Consider the following 20,110-nt stretch of genomic DNA (forward strand, 5'->3'; position numbering starts at 1 on the left):
GGGGACAAAATCTCCGGGTGCTTGGATCTCCCTGCAGTCTTGCCCCTGGGCAGGTGCTGCGGAGTCGGTCTCCCAGAGCACGGAGGGTCTGGCAGGAGAAGCCGTCAGCCCTTCCAACCAAGGGTGTAAGGAGGGAGGCCGAGCGGCCTGACCGTCCTGTGAGGTCTCGGTGCTGGGAGTGCAGGGGCTCCGGGGCAGGGCGTGAGGTTCGGAACGACCGACCGCTGGCCTTGCGGACTCGGGGTGTGGGGGGATCTCGCCGCAGTGTGTTCATGTCCTCTCCGTAGTGACACGAGTGCGTTCCACGGAGCCCCGGGACTGGGGGTGTTGCACAGTGACTGCGTGGACCCGGCCAAACTCAGCAGAGCTGGTGAGGCCCCTGGCTGGTCCCGTGGGCACCCCGATCCCGATGACAGAGCTGTCCCCCAGGGAGGGACAGTGTTTCCTCAGAACTGCAGGCCCAGGACACGCGCTGGCCTGTCTACACCAGAAGGCTGGGTGCAGTGAGGAAACGTGTAAGCTGTAGCTAAAACCTACTCCTGTCCCGGCGGAGGGAGCCCTGTGACCTCCGTCCACGCAGACAGGCGTCCGGGGACCAGGCACGCGGGTGGGACCTGGCAGGTGCGTTCTTCGTGGCTTGGGGCACTAAGATTGGTTACGGAGCAGCAACCGTGTTGTTCCAGGCCAGTGGGTCCACAACGTCCAGCGGTGACTCGGGGACTGGGGAGTCCCTGCTGGGGCAGATGGATTTTACGTCCAAACCAGCCTGGACTAAGGGACACTCGATTTCAGCATTACTTGTCCTTCCCCGAGCCGGCCGTTGGGTGTCTCTCGCCCGTGTTCTCACACGTCACTGGGGGAAAACAGATGTTTGCCTGTGGTTTCCTAGAGCAGCGGCTCATTTTCTGTTGGTTTTCGTTTGTGTGTTTCATGGAGGGGGAGCGCGAGCGGGTGCCTGCGCGTGTGGGGTGTGGGGAGCGGCAGGAGGAGGGAGGGAGAGGCTGGTCCCATGCCACGCTCAGCACAGAGCCCGACGCGCAGACCTGACCTGAGCTGCCATCAGGAGTTGGGACGCGTCAGGGTCTGAGCCCCCCAGGTGCCCCTGGAGGCGGGACCCGTCCTGATGGCAGAGCAGACAGTTCAAGCTCAGCATCGGGAGTGTGGGACACCGGCGCCATTTTCAGTGGATCCCACTGGAGGCAGGAACACCTCGAGGTCTCGGTGGTATCCAAGGTCATGAGCTCCCTGGCGGGCGTGCGGACCCCCGGTGGGAACACTTGTGCTCTTGCACGCGGTGAGGGGACAGAGCCCGGGGTAAGTGCAGATGACGCCCCAGGTTGAGCCGAAGGAGCTGCTCAGGGCCTTCGGGGGACGAGTCGTCACGTGCCCAGCACGATCTGTGCCGTTTGCAACGTTCAGTTATTTTATCTTCATCTTCTTTCTTCTTTTTTTTAATGAAGTATTTCTTTAGTTTTTATTATTTATTTATTTGTTTGTTTGTTTTCCTCGCATTTTATTTATTTATTTGACAGACAGGGCTCGGGGTCCGGGAGGACTGAGGGGCCGGTCCCCATCCGCAGAGCGCTTCCTCCAGGCGCGTCAGGAGGGACTTGGGGGACAGCCCCGCGGCCGAGGCCCCCGTGGGAGTGGGGGATGGGACGGCTGGGAGGAGGCTCCGGGGCTCGGGCGTCCAGGCGGCCTCAGCCTTTCTCAGCGGTTTCGGCCCTCGGCGGCGACGTGCGGACCCGCGGGCCGCTGGCGGTCTCGGGCCTTCGGCGGCGCCTCCGCTGTCCGTCCTCCTCGCGGGCCGGAGCGAGCTGGACGCCAGAGCCGCCGCCCGCGCGGGCCGCGGGGTCCCGTCGCCTCCCCGTGCGCTGAGTCCCCGGGCGACCCGGCTCAGCCGTCCGCCCCGCCTGGCTGGGGGCCGCGCGGGAGGGAGACCCGAGTCCCGCGCACTCGCCGCGGTCCCCTGTGCTCGGCCCGCAGAGGCCCCGCTCCCGGGGGCGACCGGCCGCGGGTCCCGCAGCGCCAGGGCCGCGGCTGTGGCTGCTCGGAAGGGGTTTCCGGCGCGTGTGGCGGTGTCGTTGCCGACGTGAGGCGTCTGTCCCTCTCCCCGGTCGGGGTCGCCCCTCGCGTGGCCTGGCCCGCGCCACGCGCCCGCACCCACAGGAGACTTGGTGTGAGTCTGGGGACCCGCTGGGCCAGTCGAAAAGCCGCGTCCCATGCTTCGGCAGGCTCGCGGGGGTCTCCGTCCTCGGGACACTGTCCCGCAACGCAGGGGACAGGAGGCGTCGGGGGTTCGAGCTTGAGAAGCCTCGTCTCCGGCGACGCGGGGTCGGTGCGCCGCGGTCAGCGGGAGCCGGGACCGGGTCAGCGCAGCGAAGGTCGGCGGCGTTTGCAGCCGGTGGTTGGGGCGGGCCGCGGGGCAGGGGGGCTGCGCGGGTCTGTGCCCCCGACGCCGCCGAGAAGACGCGTCCGAGGCCGTTTGTCTTCCTTCGGCGTTGGCCTCAGGTCATTCCAAGCGGTCTTGGGTAAGGACGGTCCCTCGGCTCCCTGAAGATCCGGGAGGCTCAAGGGCCCGGTACCATGCGTATCAGATTCTGTGTTTTGGAATCATGACCTGCAGATTTAGTGACCAGTGAGACCACTTGGGGAGATTGAGATCGGAAGTTCCGCATAAAAGCCCTTGCAGCTCCCTCTTACTCTTTCTCTCCCTCCCTTCCTTTTTTTCTTCCTTCCTCTTCTTCCTCTTTCCTTTCTTTCTTTCTTTTTTTTTTTTTTTAATTTATTTATTATTTGAGAGAGCAATGGATTAAGGTAGGACAGAGGTTAGAATCCACAATCCGGCCACGTACTGGGGGGGGGGGGGGGGGGGCGGAATATGCTGCATCTCAAGACGCATGAAGTCCTGACCTGAACCAAAACCTAGAGTAGGACCCTTAACCAATGGGCCATCCAAACACCCTAAGGCCATTTTAGTTCTGAATTACATTTGGTTCAATTGGCTCATCTTGTTAAAAATGCATGTGTGGGGGCATCTGGGTGGCTCAGTAGGTTAAGCCTCTGCCTTCAGCTCAGGTCATGATCAGGGTCCAGGGATCGAGCCCCACATTGGGCTCTCTGCACAGCGGAGAACCTGCTTCCTCCTCTCTCTCTGCGTGTCTCTCTGCCTACTTGTGATCTGTCTGTCAAATAAATAAATAAAACCTTAAAAAAAAAGAAGAAAAAGAAAGAAAGAAAGAAAGAAAGAAAGAAAGAAAGAAAAAATAATTCCACCAAAAATCCTATCAGAAATCTGAAAGCACTTCAGAAATAGAGACAAATATTTAAAAAAAAAGAAAAGAAAGAAACAAAGAAATGCATGTGTGGAGGGACTGTGGGGTTTTTTTTGGTTGTTTTTACTTGTTGGTTTGTTTGTTTTAAAGATTTTATTTATTTATTTGACGGACAGAGATCACAAGGAGGCAGAGAGGCAGGCAGAGAGAGGGGGGGATGCAGGCTCCTTGCTGAGCAGAGAGCCCAATTCGGGGCTGGAAACCAGGACCCTAAGATCATGACCTGAGCCGAAGGCAGCGGCTTAATCCACTGAGCCACCCCAGCGCCCCTGGGGGAATGGCAGTATTGAAAACAAACTAAGAGTCCCCTTAGTTGCCCTGTCATGGTGCTTTGATGACTGGAATCTATTTCCTGGTGGTTTTCTCTAGACTACGAAATTTCTCTTTTTTTTTTAAAGATTTTATTTATTTATTTGTCAGAGAGAGAGCGAGCGAGAGCTAGCACAGACAGACAGAGTGGAAGGCAGAGTCAGAGGGAGAAGCAGGCTCCCTGCGGAGCAAGGAGCCGGATGTGGGACTCGATCCCAGGACGCTGGGATCATGACCTGAGCCGAAGGCAGCTGCTTAACCAACTGAGCCACCCAGACGTCCCTAGAATACGGAATTTCTAAACATGGCTTCTACATAGGAGTAGGCTTGTTACAGAAGAAATCAGACGGAAGACCAGCCTGTTTCCATCCGGCACTGATCCAAGAGGAAGAGCCCAGTACTGAAAAGGAGCTGAACCAAAGCCGAATGAGTCTTCTGAGAATGAGCAAGCCCCCGACACAGGTCCCCAGCAGGCCCTGCCTGGCGCAGACAGGGCGCTGACCTATGATCCCAGGACAAAACTGACCCTTCAGCCTCCAGCCCGGGGTCTGAAAGAAAGCAGCACCGTGGGCTCTGTGGGACCCACACTTGTGTGCTCAGTGGTCAGTGTCTTCTTGGGTCCATTTGTGATCAGCAAGTCACACTGACATTAACAATAAAACTGTCTCTTTTTACAGGAAAAATTGAGTTATGGGTTGGGGGGAAGTAGGCGGTTCAGTTTCTTAAGTGCCCGACTCTTGATTTTGACTCAGGTCATGATCTTGACGTCTTGAAATTGAGCCTTGTTCTGTGCTTAGTACACGGTCTGCTTGAGATTCCCTCTGCGCTCATAGATCCATGCATAAGAAATAATAACAAATAAATGTATTAATAAATATTAACAATATTAATAAATAATTAGTAATAAAAACATATTAAATGAAAAACAAATTAAATAAAAATTTTTTAAAAATCTCAGGGCGCCTGGGTGGCTCAGTGGGTTAAGCCTTGGCCTTTGACTCAAGTCATTGTCTCAGGGTCCTGGGATCAAGTCCCCCATCAGGCTCTCTGCTTGGCGGGGAGCCTGCTTCCTCCTCTCTCTCTCTCTCTCTACCTGCCTCTCTGCCTACTTGTGATCTCTGTCAAATAAATACATAAATAAAATCTTTAAAAAAATTTTTTTAAATCTTGAAGAAAAATGGGTTTATCCGGGAATATCAGAGAATCGTAATAGGGGACAAGGAAGCCCCCAGCACAGGCAAGCCTGGGAAAGAAAGCGAGCGGTTCCTTCTTGGAGGAGCCGGGGCACAGGGCGGGGCCGCCACACAGAGCATCCATTGGAGCAAGCTGGAGAGTCCATGTGTTGTGACTTCTCATTGGCTGAGCCGTGAGTGTCTCTCATTGGCTGAGCCGTGAGTTATCTCTCATTGGCTGAGCCGTGAGTGTCTCTCATTGGCTGAGCCGTGAGTGTCTCTCATTGGCTGAGCCGTGAGTGTCTCTCATTGGCTGGACTGTTGCCATGCGGAGAAACAATCTTCCTTGCTCCGGTGCAGGACGGCCTTGCGGCGCGCATCTCCCCGCGTTACTCCGCACCTGGCCCTGAGGGAGGGTTCGGGTGCTTTCTCTGCGGACTCGTGACTCCATCTTAGTCGTGTCTCCTTTACTCGTTTCCGGGGAGCGGACGGGCTGCTGCGCGGGTTTCCTTGCTGGCTGTGGGGTCGGCTGCTGAGCGCGGGCGAGCGCGAGCTGGTGTTGGCCGCTGTCGTGCGCGGTGACTCGACGTTCACCACGTGGACTCTTCCCAGGTGGCCGCACCGTTTGGCATTCCCAGCAGCAGAGATGCGTGACAGCTGCCCCTGCCTCGCCTCCTCCCCGGCTGGCGCCTGCATGACCTCGGAGCTATTCTAGTGGGTCTGAGGGGTGTCTGCTTGCAGGGCCACGTCCGCGCCCCTGATGACAACCGTCCGGCATCTCCTGAACCTGTCGGCCGCTGGCAGATCCTCCTCGGAGCCGCGGCTGCTCAGGTGTTAGGTGTGGGCTCTTCCCCGCTGCCCCTTACCAGGGTGAGGCCGTCCCCTTTGTTCCTGGTTGGTTGAGTTCTCTTGTTAAGACAGGGTCGTGGGTTTGGTCAGATGGCTTCCTGGGTCCGTCGGAGTGATCATGGGGTTTTGGTTTTTATTCTGTTCATAAGGCTTATGACTGCAGTTGTGCTCCCTGAACCAGCCGTTTTATTGCCTATAACGGGAAAGACCTGCTGCTGATGCCCAGAGGCCTGTCCCACCAAGGAGGGGTTGCAGCAGATGGGGGTAGTAAGCCCCGCTGCTTTGTTTCCGGCAGTAGCCAGAGCCACACACCAGGTGGCCAAACCGGGTCATACAAGGAGAGGACTCACCGTTGGGACACATAGGAACGTGTTTGGCTATAGATCAAGATGGCGGCTGAATATAAGGGCACAAAGAAAGTAAGGGGTTGGTCTCTAAGAAGCGAGGCTGCTGAGAGTCAGCAGGCCTCAGGAGAGGGTCTGGGAGAGTACATTCCCCATGCGGGGTCACTTTGCAGGAGCTGCTGTTGCCAGCTGCGCCACGTGTTGGGAGTGGAGGGCTCAGGTGATGTAGTGGGAGAGAATAGGAAAGGGGTCCTTTGCCCACACGCGCACGCACAGCCCAAGACGTTCTGTTGTCTGTGGAGTACTAGGGTTAGACCAGCCAAAGGACTAAAAAGAACAAGGAGGAAAGGGGTAAGAGGGGAAATCTCTCACCTGTTTGGGCAAAGGCAGTCCATAGGGCGCTCCTTGGGCCTCTGGATGTTCTCATGGAACAGTCCCATCTGGAGATCGTCACCGAGGGAAACTCCCACAAAATTCTTAAAGAATCTGGGGATACAGTGTCAGAGCAATGTGGTGCCCATGACGGACGCCAAACATGGGGCGGCCTGATCCCGTGGAGCTGGTGGCATGGGTGGGGGAATGTCGCGCTCTCCCTGCCTGCAGAGATGACGCAACACACACACAGGTCGATGCACAAGCTCTTGTTTATTCCCTGGTGGATCTTTCTCCTCCCCTTGCGGGGAAGTTCCCTTGCCTTATATAGGGCATAACAGCCAATCACAGGGGTGTTCACGTGAACAGGAGGTATCTGGGGCTCGTAGGCAGTGGTGGCATATGGTCCTCATGTGACGAGCACGAGGTCACGTGTGGCCAGGGCGGATGTTTTTTAGGCTGTCCGTACTGCTCCGGTGACATCTTAGGGGCGCGACTTGTGCCATCTTGGGGGCGTGACCCCGACAGGGAAAGAATTCACCCAAGATAGACCAAGAAGATATAAGTTTATTGAAGAAACCACAGGGGAGCAGCACACAGGACAGCGGAGGACAGTGTCTGCCTTGAGTTGGTACCAAGGAGTGAGAAATGGGGTGACCGTAAGGGAGTGTGTGATCCTATGGACTTTTCCCTGTTTTGGTAACTGTGCCTGGTTGGAGGAAGTCTGCTGGTTGCTTAGGGCCTCTGGCCATTTGCAGGTAGTGACTTCATGAGCCGGTTAGCATTCAGCTGTGGTTGCTGTGGGCCGTTTGCTTTGATGCTTATTTTTCCGTTGCTCGAGCTTATTGCTGGAAAGCGGCCCCTACATTATGTTCCTGCCCTCTGTTAAAGTTACCCTGGGCTCTGTGGCCATCAGTCTTTCAGTCTTGCATTCTGGGCACGGGGGTATATGGTCGAGGCCCTGCTGATTTCCGTGACTCTTCAGGAACTGGAGCTCCTCTTATGCACTGCGTGTGCCAGGCCCCCGGGCCCTGTGTCCCTGCTCACTGTCCACCTAACCCAGGGACAGGGTGGTGTCTGCCTCTGCCGGGATAGAGGGGACTGTGCTAGGCTCCTTGACCTTGTTGCCTTCCAGTGAGAGCAGCACTGGAATCTGTGTGTTCACAGCATCCTGACATCTGGTTCCAGTTCTTGGGGCTGAAAAGGCAGTAATCGTCCTTGAGCAAGTCAAAGATGTGCCGTCCAGTTTCAGTGTGGTCTGAACGAGTATTTCACTTTTCATTCTTTCGCATACAACTGTGCTCAGATCTGCTCATTTTCAGTACAAATAGCCTATATTGGGGTGTATGTTCGTCTGTATGAGCTGTCGTCCTTGCTCTCTGCTTCGGGGTCCCAGCCCTTCCCATCACTGACAGCAGTGCCATGGATGTATTTGCGTGTTGTCACTTCCCGCATGGGTGTGACTTGGGTCCTAGGGTGGGATGCGGTTCCCCATGTGTCGCCCCCACATCCTCCCTCACACACGGGTGAGGAGGGAGCGTTGCTACAACAAAACATGTGGATGTTCCAGGATGCAGTGGTCTTTGAGGATGTGGCTGTGAACTTCTCCCGGGAAGAGTGGGCTTTGCTGGATCATGGTCAGAGGCAGCTCTACAGAGATGTGATGCTGGAGACCTGCAGGAACCTGGCCTCCCTGGGTAAGCGTGGCTCCGCCCTGTCTCTAGAGTTGTAGGGAACGAGTGTTTCTTAGAAGTGTCTGATCTTCCTTGGGCCGAGGAATGGGAATATGCCGGAGGAGAGACAGACGTGGTCCAAGCCTTCTTGGAAACTACGGAGGGTCACATACCTTTTGGTGAAAACAGAGTTTCATGTGTTAAATCGACTCTTCTTTAATCTTGATCCAAGTCTGAGACTCCCTGCTTTTCTAAACGCGAATGTGGTCTCCAGGGTCCCGTTAGGGCGGGGAGTGTACTTTTCACTCCTATGAAAGTTACATGGGGGTCGCTATCTGTCAGGCTCGGTGACGTCACTCCAGTTAAACCCTCACTTAATGAGAGGGAAGATGCCAGAGTAGGGGAATCCCGAGCTCACTAGCTCTGCTGGACATACTGAGGCAAGAACTGCTTGTGTTCTGACTCAGTCTCAAAATGATCTGAAGGCTGCCAGAACAGATCTTTTGCAGCTAGTCCCTGTGAGAAATCCTCATGGGAGAGGGTAGGTGGGGCAGAGATGTGGTTGGAAACCCAGCCCCAGTGCGGCTATGTGGAAAACTGGATGGGCACTCCCAGGTAGATAGAAGCAAGGAAATGAGTCCCTACACCAGGCTTCTTGGCCCTGGGGACCACAGTGCAAAGACCAGGGCCTGGAACACCTGCCTTCGAAAATCAGTGGGTCTTAAGTTTGGGAGCTAAACCATCAGTGGGGCGATGGGACTGTTCCTTGAGAACGTCCAGAGATCAAAGGGGAGCCCTATGGACTGCCTTTGCCCCTTTACACCTTTCCTGCCTCTTTCTCTTTTTAGTCCTTTGGCTGGGCCATGCAGGAAGGATGGAGGACTATAGACAACTGACAGAGAGCACACTGTTACAGTTGGCTCAGGACGGAGCACAGATCTGCATGTTGAAACGTCCCTGCGTTATGTGTGAAGATTCATTGCCTAATTTTAGGGCACACACTGGAGGCCCAGAGAGCCGTCTAGGGACTGACATGTTGACGGGTGTCCTTTGTCTTGCAGCCCGTCCCCCGGGATAGCCAGCTGCATCTGGGAGCCAGTTCTGACCCGTCACATGTGCATTGCTTATACTGGTTCCCCAACTCAGCACTGGTTCCCATTCACCTAACCCGTCTAACCCACCTGTCTTGGAGGAACCCATCCAAAGTAGCTCCTGTCCAGCCACCCTTGGGACTGATGTCTTCTGCATTGGGACTCCTGTCCTGCCACCCCTGTCAGGCAACCCCAAGTGTGATGGCCGCCTCTCCAGCATGATTCCTGTCCCGTGATCGAAGGAGCTAACCACAGCGACCAGGGAGCATATATTGTCCACATTCAGGCCTTTGGTCCCTTGGCCTCTCAGCTGCCTACTGCTGCCCACCTCTGCGCCCACAGCAGTCACCACGCATTGTTGCACACAGACATATTGAGGGTGACCCCCATTCATCAGTGCCCCAGCAAGGCTACAGCAGGACTTCTCAGCCAGCCATGCAGGGGTGCGAGCCCCACACAGTGTGCATGTAGCAGCTGGGTCTCAGCCGTGACAGGCGGCCACACAGGGCCCACAGCAGATCACTCCTGGAGCACCTGGTCCTGGTGGCCGGGGTATGCTGTGGTGGAGGGCACCAAGGCATGTCTTCTGGAAAGGTCATTGCTTTGAGGACTGGGAGATGTAGCTGACTGACTTAATACGTGCCAGCACAGGGAGAAGACAGAGGAATTTGTTGCAAAGAAAATAAGAGGATAAAAGCACTGAAAATGACCTAAATCATAGAGAGCTAAGTCTTCTACCAGATAGAAGAATTCAAGGTAGTGGTCATGTAGATACCGCCCAGGCTTGAGAGAAGAGTGGCTAGACACGGTGAGAACTACAACAAGGAGATAGAAAATATAAACAAGAACCAATCACAGCTAAGAAACCCCCTAACTGACGTGAGGAATACCCTAGGGGGGTCCATAGCACATTGGAGGACGCCCAGCAGCTCCCCGTGATCTGGAAGGTGAGGGAACGTAGGAAGCAACCAAGCCAAAGAGCAGAATTACAGTAATGGTGAGAAATGAGTAACTGACGTATTAAGTTCAGGGACCTGTTGAGCACAGCAGTGATGAGAACATTTGCATCATGGGGGTCTACGGAGGAGAACAGAAGAAAGAACGGAAACTTCTTTGAAGAAACTGTGGGTGAGGAGTTCTCCGATCTGGGCATGGAACAAATACTCAGGTCTGGGAGGTTCAGCAGGGCCAAATGCGAAGAACAAAAGGAGGTGCACACCCACATTTACAATAAAATGGAGAAAAAAGGAAATATGAAGAGATTATCTGAAACCAGCTGGAGAAACTCTCAACTACAAGGGAAACGCCGTAAGGCTGTGAGCTGATTATTCAGGAGAAGTCCCAGGGCCAGTAGGAAGTGACTCAGAGCTTCTGGCTCAGGTCGGCTCTCTGCTCAGAGTGTAGTCAACTCCTTTTCCCTCTGTCCCTCACCCAGCTGCTGCTCTCTGGTGCTCTCTCTCCCATTCTCTCTCAAATAAGTAAATCTTAAATAAAACAAAACCAAACAAAAAACATTTAACAAACTAGGAAGAAGTACATGCTTCTCAGTAATTACTTTCAATGTAGACAGACTAGATGCTCCAATCAAAAGACATACATTGACTGAATGATAAAAAAAAAATGAACCCTGTGTCGTCTGCCTAAAAGTGAGACACAATATGAACTGAAAGTCAAGTCGACTAAAATAGATTCTCCACGCAAATAGAAGGGGGGTAAAAGGTAGAGCTAGAGTACTTACATGAGATACAGTAGAGGTCACAACGAAGACTGTGACAAGACAGAGACTGCCATGACATGATGATAGACAGATTAGACACGAGCAGTTGGACAGTTGAATATAATGGGAACCAATGGGAATGCTTAAATATATAAAGCAAATATTAGGAGAAATAGAGGCAGAAAGTGACGATAGTAAATAATTGTAGGAGGATTTAACACTCCACTAACGTGCTGGCATAGAACGCCCAGACTGAAAATCAGTAAAGAGTGGATTTCAGTGACATCGCACCAGGTGGACATAGTGAACTTTCCATTCCAAATGGCAGAATTCATGTTCTTTTCAAGGACACACAGAACATTCTCCAGGATAGTTTGTGTGTTAGACCACAAAACGAGTCTCAGTAAATTTATGAAGACTGTGATCTTATGAGGCATGTTTTTGAAGAATGGCAGCATGAAATTACAAGTCAATAATAAGAACAGGAAGCAGCTTGGGATGCCTGGCTGGCTCAGTTGGTGAAAGGTCTGCCTCTCACGTGGGTCACGGTCCCATGCTCAGTGGGGAGCCTGCTTCTCCCTCTGCCTGTGGTTTCCCCTGCTTGTGCCCCCTCTCTACTCACTCTGACAGATAAATTTAAAAAATGTTTATCAGGGGTGCCTGGTTGGCTCAGTGGGTTGAAGCCTCTGCCTTCGGCTCAGGTCATGATCCCGGGGTCCTGGGATCAAGTCCCATGTGGGGCTCACTGTTCAGCGGTGAGCCTGCTTCCTCACTCTCACTCTGCCTGCCTTTCTGTCTACTTGTGATCTCTCTCTGTCAAATAAATAAATAAAATCTTTTAACAAAAATCTTTACCTAAAAAAATAAAAATAAGCAAATACATGTTGAGGCCAAACAGCATGCTACTTATACCAGTGGGTCAACAGAGAGGGTCAGGGAGGAATCACAAAATACTTGGAGCCAAAGAACAATGAGTGGATGATGGAACATCTTTGTCCCGAGCAGCACAAGCTGGTAAGAGAGATGTGAACTGGGTGCCTGGGGGGATCAGTGGGTTAAACTTTTGCCTTCAGCTCAGGTTATGGTCTCAGGGTCCTGGGATCGAGTCCCACATCAGGCTCTCTGGTCGGTGGGGAACCTGCTTCCCCCTTTCTCCTTGCCTGCCTCTCTGCTTGTGATCTCTCTCTCTCTCTCTGTCAAATAAATAAAATCTTTAAAAGAAAATAATCAGGGAAGTCAAAATCGAATCCGCAGTGAGATACCACCTTATGGCAGCCAGGTTGGCTGTATAAGGACAAGGATAACAGGACAACAAGTGCTGGTGAGAATGTGGAGAAAAGGAAACTCACCTTTGCTGGTGGGAAGGTAAATTGGTGCAGCCCACATGGAAAGCAGTACCGAGTTTCTACAGAACACCACAGAAGGACCGTATCATCCAATTCTGCTTCTGGGCATTTACCCATACCAAAAGCACTAACGTTCATCGTAGCGTTACTTGCAGTACTCAAGATACGGAAGGGACCCGCACATCCGTCAGTGGGAGAACTGGATAATGAACATGTGGAAAATGCATATAAGGGACGATTGCCCGGCCATGGAAGAAGGATGACATCTTCCCGTTTGTGAATATGTGGATGGAACTAGCGGGTTTTCTTCCAAGCAAATAAGTCAGAGAGACAAACACCATATTTTACTTGTGTGTGGAATCTAAATAACAAAGTGAATGAACAAATAACAGGAAGTAGAAACAGACTTAAAACTATCAAGAAGAAATTGGTGTTTGTGCCACTGGAGGGTACAGAGGGAGAGGAGAAATAGATGAAGGGGATTGAGTGGTCCAGAGCGGCACTTACCGAAGGTGCGAATGAATGGAGGAGGGCACTGTTGCGTGGGGCACTGGGTGTGGGGTAGAAACAGTGAATATTGGAACACACACACACACACACACAAAACTAAATGTGGGAATGGAAAGTACAGCAGAGGGAATACAGTCATAATATTGTATTAGTTTTCCATAGTGACAGATTTTAATTACACTTAATGTGGCAAGAATTTTGTAATGCAGATGATTGTTGAAACACCGTGTTGGGACCGGACCATAAAATGAGTGGTCACGGGACGCCTGGGTGGCTCAGTGGGTTGGGCCGCTGCCTTCGGCTCAGGTCATGATCCCAGCGTCCTGGGATCGAGTTCCACATCGAGCTCCTTGCTTGGCGGGGAGTCTGCTTCTCCCTCTGCCTCTGTCTGCCATTCTGTCCGCCTGTGCTCACTCTCTCTCCCTCTCTCTCTGACAAAAAAAAAAAAAAAATGAGTGGTCACTCTGCTTCCAGCAAGTAGAAGAAGAAAAAGTCCACACTTAACCATCAGCAACGAACTCGAAGAATAAAGAGCCCATCTTCCAGACTGCTTGTGGCCCTTCAAATCCTCCCCCCTGCTGGGCTGTTCATGGGGAGCTCTCGGCGGCCACACCCACCGTCCGACCTCCCAGTGGCGCTGGGGCAGTCAGGCAGGCTCCCCCGATGGCCTCGGTGCCTTCAGAACGGTCCAGCAGCCTCAGTCAGAGAAGGGAACGGCATTTGTGCATGTCCGTTAGAAACGGGACTCCGTCCTTGTGCTGAAAAGGATGATTCTGTCATTCCCCTGGCCTCCTGTCAGACATTTCATCCATCCTTGCCCACGGGGCAAGCCTTTCTGTGTTCCTTTGTAGAAGTAGGGTGTGAACGTACGTATCTTGCCCCGTTCCTTTCTACTTTTCTGATAATACTTCCCTCCACATTAGTCACCATGGATTTTGAAGTATTTCTGAGTAAACAGGCTGACCTACATAGACTTTTCCTCTTATTGCCAAAGTCTCAAATCACTAGGGTCCTGAGGATTTTTCTTTGGTTACATGTCTGTTTTTCCTGATGAACCTTGTTTCCATTTCGGGATCAGTGTATGACTAGAAATCAACTTATGGCCTGTTTTCTTACCTTCAAACATCAGGTCATTCCCCCAAAATTGAATTTTGCTCCTAATTTTTGCAGTTGATACAAGTCAGGATAAAAGGAGTGCATCAAGGCCGCAGCGGAATGTTCTGCAGAATGAGCTCCCCAGTGAAGGCAAGACCATCTTATTTGCAAGAAATGATTCGTGTTCTGTTTTTGGAGCAAACTGGAAATTTCCTAATGGTGGAGATCAGACCCAAACCGAGGAAAGGTGTTTGAGGTAAGTCACACTCATACAGGAGAAGGAGGGGCTCAGGGCAGACAGTGAGAGTAACTTGAGATCATAGCATCGCTGAGAGCACACCTCAGTAATTGTATGATCCAAACTTTCACATGAAATAGTTTTAATGAATGCATTCTAGATACTGAACATCTGAAAACTAATTCAGTTGGAAATAATGGTGAGAAAACCAACATCTGAGAAACCTAGAGTGTTCTGACAGTATTTCAGTCTTCAGCCAGTACATTAAGCTTGTTTCACTGTTACCATGGAGACAGTGCCACAAACACAGCCATTCACTGAAGACGGCCATTATGTAGTCAAGTAGTCATTAATATGGATCAGTAGATAATTAATAAAGAGATCACTTAAAATGATTATTCCATAACAGTTTGCCTTCCCATTTTGAGCAGAGGTCATTTGGTGGAGCGGGTCTGTGAAAGCAGTGAAGATAATCGACGTAGAGAAACCAGAAGGCAGATGACAAGTCTTACCGTGCGTGAGGATCGTCCTACTGGAAACAAGTCCTGTCGCTACGCCAAGTGTAGAGAAGCCTTCACAGATGGTTCTTTCCCTGAGAATCCACAAAGATCCTACCCTGGACACAAACCTAGACCCCGTGAGGAACGTGGGCCGGCCTGCAGCTGTGTCTCGAGCCCCAGCCCTCACGTGGACCCAGGCCTTGGAGAGAAACCTTATGAACCTCAGGACACTGGGGGAGCTTCGAAGAGAGACTTGAAGAGTCGCGGTAGTAAAAAATCTTTAGACTGCAAGAAATGTGGAAAAACTTTCACTTGCAGGTCGGCTTTTCGGGGTCATGTGAAGGATCACTGTGGACAGAGAGTGTACGCGTGTGACGTGTGTGGGAAAGTCTTCACATATCAGTCTTACCTTACACGTCACATGATTACTCACACTGGGGAGAGACCCTATGAATGTGTAGAGTGTGGGAAAACTTTCCAGAAGTGTGGACATTTTAATCGTCACATGGCCACCCACAGTACCGTGAAACCCTATGAATGTAACCGGTGTGGCAGATCCTTCCGGGATAACGCAGACCTGCGAATCCATATGAGGACGCACACTGGGGAAAGACCCTATGAATGTCAGCAGTGTGGGAAGGCCTTCAGATATATGGGAAATCTGCGGGAACATATGCCAACACACACAGGCGAGAGACGGTATGAATGTCAACAGTGTGGGGTGGCCTTCAAGTATAACTCAGGCCTGCGAGAACACATGCGGAAGCACACTGGAGAGAGACCCTATAAGTGTCAGCACTGTGAAAGAACCTTCATTCGTCACTACACACTTGTAGTACATACTGCGAGAAGGCACACTGAGGGTGGGCACTTGGAATGTAAGGAGTGTGGTGAAAATTTCAGAAAGCATCGACCTTTTGAACATCACATGGCCACACACAATATCCTGAAACCCTATGAATGTAAGGAGTGTGGCTCAGCCTTCAGGCGCCACAGAGACCTACAGGTACATACGAGGATACACACTGGGGAAAGACCCTTCAAATGTGAGCTGTGTGGGAAAGCCTTTAAGTCTCCTGCAAACCTTCGAGCACATATGAGGACACACACTGGTGAAAGCCCTTGCAAGTGTGAGCAGTGTGGGAAAACCTTCTCGACTCCTGGAAACCTGCGAGCTCATATGAGGACACACAGTGGAGAACGACCTTGAAAATGTCAGCAGTGTGGGAAAGTCTTCACCTCTCCTGGAAACCTACAAGTGTCACCACTGTGGCAAAGCCTTCAGGAGTCCATTGTGCCTAGAAGCACACACGTGGACACAGGGGAGAGACCTCGTAAACACAGAGAGTGGGAAAGCTTTCAGTCAGCCTCAGTGTTTTCAAGATCATTTGAAAACGCACAACACAGTTAAATCCTATGAATGCAAGGAGTGTGGGAAAGCATACAAGTTTCCCTCATCCCTCGAGGGCATATGAAGACACACACTGGGGAGAGAACTTCACCGGTCACTACTCCCTTCAGGAACATGTGAGGAATCACAGTGGACGGTGACCTTTTGTGAATCTACGGTCTCTGGTAAGACATTCTAGTATCACACAGAACTGCAAGTATCTGTGATGACACTCACTAGACGGGAATTGTGTGAATGTCCACGCTGTGGGAAAGCCTTCAGGTGTCCCTCTAATCTTCGGGGATGCTTGTGAGAGCACAGTGATGTGAAACCCTGTGAAGTTAAGAACCATGGAAAAACCTTCCAGTATTTCCTCAATCTGGGACCACAGACACTGCGGGAAAGCATTTAATCTCCCTAAAATCGTTTTTTAAATGAGAGCCAATATACTGGAGACAAACCCGAATGGACACAGTTTGGGGAACACTTCCCGTATAGAACGTCATGTATTTTGTTCGTGACAGTTGTGGCAGGACAGAAATCATTTCATTGTTGCAAACATGGCTTTGTTTTTTTTGCAAGTGCCTCTTCCATGATAGAGATGTGAAGTGTCTTAATTTCTAGTTCCTGTTGCTGATACGAACACTCATGGTGGTGAGTGACCTTTCTCCTCTACATCTGTACAACATACATTTTGTTGTGTCAGACGTGAAGTAATCACCTGGTTATGTAAAACACATTTTCTTTCCTCCCATTACAATGTCTTTTAGACTCAGGTTGATAAGAATGTGTTTGTGGGAGGGGTGTGTATGTGTACAACTTTATATAATTTTAGAAAAAAGAAAAAAAAAACTTGAAGTTCATATTCCAAAACTTTCCCAATCTGTGATCATCACATGAGACTTTTTGATTGTTGAAAGTTCTTTTCTGTTTTCTATTGCTAATAGTGGAATTTCCTGACTCCGAATCACCTCTGTATTTTCAGTCTTCATTATTGAAACATATTTTCACCTAAATTTTCTCCTTTTATTGAGGAGAAATAAAAATTATTGTTAAATTTTTTGTGTTGTTTTTATCTCTTCTGAGAGTTATTTTTGGTGTCTTTGGTTTATTTTGTTCCAATATGACTTGGAGGAATGTGCTTTTTGACCAATGCTCAGGATTGCTTGTTTTTTTGTTTTCCCGGCGACTAGTGATGGCGGTGGGAATATCTGTGAAGTGCTTTCTTCTTAACCTCAGAGCCAGTCTGGTGTGCACAGTGCCAGTAATAGCAGCCAGAACTCCTGCCAAAATACAGCATAACATACATTTTAGGCATGGGAGCCTCTTCGTTTTATTGACATTGGATGTAACAACATTTCATGGTCTCCATAATATTCCACAGTCCTGAAGTACCCCAGTCGCATACCAATTGGACTAGTGTTTGTGCTTTTACCCTTGGCAAAAAGAAAGAGTGTAATGCACCCTGTTGGTTTGGACATCAAACGGGATAGTATTGCTGTCTCAGACCTTCAAAAGAATTTGCAGGGTGCTTGGACGACTAGGTCGGTGGATCGTGGAACTCTGAGTCTTGCCATTGTGGTTTAGAGCCCCACATTGTGTGTAGAGATCATGTAAAATAAGTAGTCATCAAATAACATCTTACAAAGAGAAAGGATTCGCAGAAGCACACCCAAGATAATGTTTACTACCTTCATGCTTTTTAAAATACCCACCAGTAAACTATGAAAAGTCTTTTTTCCTTAGAAGAGTGACCCGTAATGCCACCGGGACGCAAAACATGATGTGTCTGCATTAAGGATGAGGGGTTTTGTCTGGATCCCAGTGTGGTCTGGTTCCAAGATCAGATACCCTACGTGTTTATGTTGAGTTTGAGCAAACTTTAATTTTTTAAGACTTTATGTGCCTTTAAAACTAAAAGTTTCAACAAGTAGATGATGCCTTCCATTGAAAGGCACAGAATGAAATTGTCTCCATAGTGTGTCAAAGTAGAGATGCAGAAGATTGTCCGCCATCCAGAGCTTCCTTAGGGGTCCATGGAAAGTACAGAAGACTCTGCAGTTCCCTGCGGCATGACTGTCTGTGGGTATTATCCAAGTGGAAGCAAAAACTTGCTACACTTACCAGCTGGAATCCCAAATCCAGTGCATAGGTGAGTTACGATGGAAAATTCCCTCTAGTGGCAATGGATGTCCGTGGTCCGTGGGGTTAGAAACAACAGTGTGGAGGCAGGAACATGTTACTTAATTGCTGAGAGGTCCTGGATAGATGTCCCTTGCCAACCATTGGGTTTTCTCACCAGGAAGACAGTGTTACATGGAGTAGTGCTGGGAGATCATGAGACACTAACGCTTTTAATCTTCTATCATGGGCTTGATGCCTGAAGTGCATCTTTATAGACTATTGTCTCATTCTCCCAAGAGATTTTGAAAAATACAGTTTTATCTTTATGAGGCATACTGTGGGTTCTGCCAATCTCAGCTGAACGTGTTGCCCGTAAAGAACAAGGTAGCAGATCCAGTAGGAACAGACCCCATGGCGCCACCAGAGACGGAACGTGTAGAAGAGGCCAGGAGGTCGTTCACTTCTCCTGGTTGATTGTTTTGATCACTGCTGCCCAGTTCTGGAATTAGGGAAATGCTATTTGAGTGTCATTTAGGGCTTTGACTGCTTATGAAGAGCTTCCTTGTGCAAACAAAACCCTTCATCCTAAAGAGGAGTAAAGGTGGATGCTAGGTGGTCATACCAGTGGAACACAGAATGTGTCCACCATTGTTTTCAACGTGAAAGGTTGGCTGGGTTGATCATGGTTTTAATACTGGGTCTGTCCATCCAGGCAAAACCCAGAGTGCAATGGTCTATCCGGCCTGGGGGAAGCCATGGCTAAGGTTAGAGCCACACAGCCATTGGGCTCTGTTAGGAGCCAGCCGTGTAATTCTGGGCCTCCTTGTCCAGTCAGTAGCGAACCCATCCGAGGCCTAAAGAACACTGACTTGAGCAAACTTCTGATAGTAGCCTCTGTAACGGCTGTGTGCAGTTGGTTCATGTGTTGTCACTGTTTCCTTTTTTCCCCAGTGTAGAATTGCCTTTTGGCTTCACTGTCCCATTGTGGGGTAAGCCATAGCTATTAATCCCTGTTCGGTGTATTCCATCTAGTGTGTACCCGGGTTTGCTTAACGTGGCTGCTGTCGGCTTGGCTAAAGGCTCTACTTGCCATTTTCTATCACTAGAGGCAGTTCCTGGGGCAAATTGTGGCTAAGGGTTAAAACCATCAAAGCCCTCTTTGTTTGAGGTCTAGCCTTAACAATATCCTAATAATGAGGAGTTACTGGGAAGTGGTAGAAGACTTGTCCCAGACATAGGGCATCCCCAAGTGCATCAGCCAGTCCCATCATAAGCGTATTGAGGCCACCCATTATGTCCATCAGTCCGCATTCAGCTGCATGGAGGGAGGCACCCCCTAGCTTCAGGAGTGATTTTACCATCTCATTCACGCACAATAGCTCATGGTGTTCCTTGAGTTACAAAATTGTTGGGGGACCCATTCCTATTGCCAGCTGTTCAAGCAATCATGTGTTGCTCGGATACTGGTATTACCCTCACAGAAGCAGTAGGGGATGTTGCAAAAAACAGAAGACATATATCCATGATGTTCTAAGCGACCTTTCAACACACTTAGTTTTTACAGCAAACTTCTCTAGGAAACCTTCTGGTTGGGTTTGAATTCAATCAGTTACTGGTTTTGTCCAGTTCTGAGCAAAGGTCTCATGGCCAAAAGCAGCTAGACGAAGTATGTGAAGGGATCACAGTAGACCAACGAGGAGGAAACCTCACACGGGAGTCTTAAGATCGGCAACTGTCATGGTGACTTACTTGGCCGCCTGGTGCCCAAGACAGACAACTTTGTTTAAGGACAGGAATAAAGAGAGGGCATCAAACCATTCCAGCCCTGGCACTAACTTCTAGCCAAGAGGCAGGCTTTCCCCGCCCCAACAGTAACCGTGGGCTACAGGATTGCAGCCTGAGCAATGGACCAACTCCTTGAAACGTCGCTGAAATGGAAGTAAAGGAAGGGAAGGAATTTGCAAGCCAAGTTTGCACTGAGGCTTGGAGTCCAGGTGAGAAGAATCAAGCCCCATATTTCAGTGCCAGAAAGATATGAACTGTTA

General features: G+C 50.4%; 2 protein-coding genes across 2 annotated transcripts in view; both read left to right on the forward strand.

Annotated features, from left to right (window-relative positions):
- The window catches only part of LOC309867484 (uncharacterized protein), a 76,677-nt gene extending 59,676 nt beyond the window's left edge, over positions 1-17,001 (forward strand). The window contains exons 2-4 of the mRNA XM_082736388.1: positions 7,952-8,078; positions 13,889-14,069; positions 14,483-17,001. Of these exons, the coding sequence (XP_082592514.1) occupies positions 7,952-8,078; positions 13,889-14,069; positions 14,483-15,761 (1,587 nt within the window). The 3' untranslated portion in view covers positions 15,762-17,001. The remainder of the gene's footprint in view (positions 1-7,951; positions 8,079-13,888; positions 14,070-14,482) is intronic.
- On the forward strand, positions 1,237-3,186 carry LOC309843281 (uncharacterized protein; the record flags this gene model as incomplete). The annotated part of the gene is made up of 3 exons (XM_082688621.1): positions 1,237-1,314; positions 1,472-2,384; positions 2,512-3,186. The coding sequence occupies 3 exons, from the start codon at positions 1,237-1,239 to the stop codon at positions 2,640-2,642; spliced, it is 1,122 nt and encodes a 373-aa protein (XP_082544747.1). The 3' UTR covers positions 2,643-3,186.
- Positions 17,002-20,110: the final 3,109 nt, after the last annotated feature.

The sequence above is a fragment of the Mustela nivalis genome (assembly GCF_964662115.1).
Source record: "Mustela nivalis genome assembly, chromosome: 1".
Taxonomy (NCBI): domain Eukaryota; kingdom Metazoa; phylum Chordata; class Mammalia; order Carnivora; family Mustelidae; genus Mustela; species Mustela nivalis.